The sequence below is a fragment of the Pygoscelis adeliae genome, unplaced genomic scaffold (genome assembly GCF_000699105.1).
Source record: "Pygoscelis adeliae isolate BGI_AS28 unplaced genomic scaffold, ASM69910v1 Scaffold42, whole genome shotgun sequence".
NCBI classification, from domain to species: Eukaryota; Metazoa; Chordata; class Aves; order Sphenisciformes; family Spheniscidae; genus Pygoscelis; species Pygoscelis adeliae.
In genome coordinates, this window is record NW_008824283.1 from 2,109,967 (window position 1) to 2,112,765 (window position 2,799).

At 57.4% G+C, this 2,799-nt stretch overlaps 1 protein-coding gene across 1 annotated transcript in view; it reads left to right on the forward strand.

The window, feature by feature from the left end:
* Positions 1-2,727, forward strand: part of ARHGEF37 (Rho guanine nucleotide exchange factor (GEF) 37) — a 27,696-nt gene extending 24,969 nt beyond the window's left edge. Inside the window, exons 13-15 of the mRNA XM_009318566.1 lie at positions 470-665; positions 1,105-1,277; positions 1,663-2,727. Of these exons, the coding sequence (XP_009316841.1) occupies positions 470-665; positions 1,105-1,277; positions 1,663-1,872 (579 nt within the window). The 3' untranslated portion in view covers positions 1,873-2,727. The remainder of the gene's footprint in view (positions 1-469; positions 666-1,104; positions 1,278-1,662) is intronic.
* The last annotated feature ends 72 nt before the right edge of the window (positions 2,728-2,799 follow it).

Consider the following 2,799-nt stretch of genomic DNA (forward strand, 5'->3'; position numbering starts at 1 on the left):
TGGTTAAACATTGGAACAGGCTGCCCAGGGAAGTGGTTGAGTCACCATCCCTGGAAGTATTTAAAAGCCGTGTAGATGAGGCGCTTAGGGACATGGTTTAGTGGGCATGGTGGTGTTGGGTTGACAGTTGGACTTGATCTTAGAGGTCTTTTCCAACCTTAATGATTCTATGATCTTGAGGAGGAGGTTGGCTCAGAAAGTGGCACAGAGGGTTGCCACAGCCACAGTATTTCTCCCAAGACCCTGACAGCAGCTGGCTGGGAATAACCAGGGATGAAACAGAGTCTCAGCTCTTCTGGTTCTGGACACTTGTCTGCAAACCATAAGGTAGAGCAGATAGTGTGAAGGAGTTTCTCCTCTAACCTCTCACTGGGATGTGATCCTGCAGAAAGGAGAGCACATGTACATGGAGGGCCTCAGTCTCCTGCCTGTCTCATCAAGTGCTCCTGTGTCTCTTGCTCCTCACCAGACTCTGAACCCTGCTGAGGAGCAGAAGGTCCTTTCCCTTGTGAGCAAGCACGGACCAGACAAACTTTACCAAGTGACAAGCAACATCAGTGGCAGCAAAGACTTGGACCTGACCTTGCAAAGGGGACAGATTGTAGCTCTGCTGCAAAGTGTGGACACTAAGGGGAACACAAGCAGATGGCTGGTGGATGCTGGAGGTACTGTGAGTGCTATGGGGAGCCTCTCCCCACCTTGGCACCAAGGTTAGAAACCAAACCTGAACCACTTCCTCATCTTGGATGAAACAGCAGGCCATTGCCTCCTGGGTCCTCCCTTCCAGGGTTTGCTCAGCCCAAACCCACCTCTGATTTGCCAGCTGTACCCGTAGCAATTAGCTGTTAAGTTCAGGTTTCCCCATGAGGGAGCACTCATGGCTCATTGTGGCTGGGAAAAGAGAATCCCATGCACACAGAAACATCTTGAAACCCCTTTTTGGGGGGTTTTGCTACTGGATATCCCCTAGTGATGGACCAGTTTGAACAGGGCTGCTGTGCCATGCCAGGCAACAGCCAAGTTGTTAATCCTCTCTCCTCCGACCTGTGCCTACATGTGCCAGGCAGCGGGGCTCCATGACCTGTGTGTGTGCGTGTCCTCCAGGTCCCCGAGGGTTTGTGCCTGCTGGAAAACTCCAGCCCTATTGCCCAGTACAAAGCCAGCAGCCTGGGATGCAGATGCCAGCCCTGGAGAGCAGCACAGAGAGAAGGCGACATTCGTATGCATCACCTGAAGCTCCCAGCCCCCAGGTGGCCACCTTCACCCCAGCTTTCCAGGTGAGAGTGGGGGACACCCCCCAGGGCCATTCCTAGCAACCCCACCAGCTTCATGCTAGTCCCTGTGTGTGCAGCATGTGGGTGGGAAGGTGGACCTGCTTTTCCAGCACACACATGGTCATGCATGTGCAGCCATGTGCCTAGCAGGGAAGTGTCACAGCCCCTGGCCGAGTGCCCCGCGAGGCTGGTGTCTGCCTTGCTGGGACCTGGGGTGGACAGAGCAAGAGAACTGTGCTTGGTGGGGTCCACAGTGTCCCTCCATCGATGGCAGTACTGCACTGCCCTCTTGGAAACAACCTCCATGTCCCCTCTAGGTCCTGTCCTTTTCCTCTTTGACTCTCGCGTCCAGCAAAGGCTTCCTCCCTCCTTCCCCTGCCTTTTGCAGGTGGTTGCCGGCTTCTCCTTCGCAGCCAGGAGTCCGCAGGAGGTGAGCCTCCAGGCAGGGCAGCCCGTGGTGGTGCTGGAGCCACATGACAAGAAGGGGAGCAAGGAGTGGAGCCTGGTGGATGTGAATGGTCAGAGGGGCTATGTGCCCTCCAGCTACCTGGTGACCGTCCCTGTGCAGGAGTCCATGGGCTGGAGCTTGCCTGTGTGAGCACAGCCAGCCCGGCACCCAAGGGCACAGGCTTCATCGGATGAGAGCCGTCCGCTTGGCACCCGAGGACTTGTCACGGGAGATGGTGGAGGCGGGTGGCCATAGTGGTCCCGGGCTGGGAAGGCGGTGGGAAGCAGCTGGCAGAATACGTCCCGGGGGATGTGGGTGTGAGGGACGGCAGTTGGGAGGCACATTTTGATGAGTAGGCGTGAGGGTGCCATGTCCCATACGTGTTTGCACAAAGGAAAGGAGCGTGAGAGAGTGAGGGCAGGTGGCTGCAGTTTTCCAGGGATTTGCTGAAATCCGCATCAGTTACAAAAGTGTCCCTAGGGGTGATGAGACAGCATTGTCCCCAATTAGATCAGGACTAAGCTGCAAAGGGTGCAGTGCTGCAGAGGGGCTCTTCAGCCTGGCACAGAGCATCTGGGGCTCTTGGGAAGAGGCTCTCCGGGAAATCGCTGGTTTGAGTGCAGAGACCAAGGTGGAGCAGCCCCGGAGACATGGCTCCCCGCTCCTCACCGCAGTGTCACACCTGCCTGGCTGCCCACCCTGATATGCCATTGTGGTCCCTTCGGCAGCACAGCTTTCACATTCTGCTAAAGGGCACGGCAACGCCAGCCTCTGCCCAGCCACGCTGTCAGCGATGGGAGGGTGCCGGGCTGAGTGCCGTGGCCGGGGTCCTCCCCAGCCCTCCTGGCCACCAAGCACCACTCCTGGCCTCAGTTTCCCCCCCCAGCACAGCGGGGCTGATGCTAGTGACCCCTTTGAGGGCACTTTGAGCTCTGGCGATGAGAAGTGCTCTGTACACCACTGATGCTAGTTCGTGTGACTGATACGCTGACATTATAGTATGTTATACTGTCTCTCTGCCCCACCCGTGCTGATGGGCTCGCCCCCCCCCACGCGCGGGGCCGTGCCGTGGGGCCG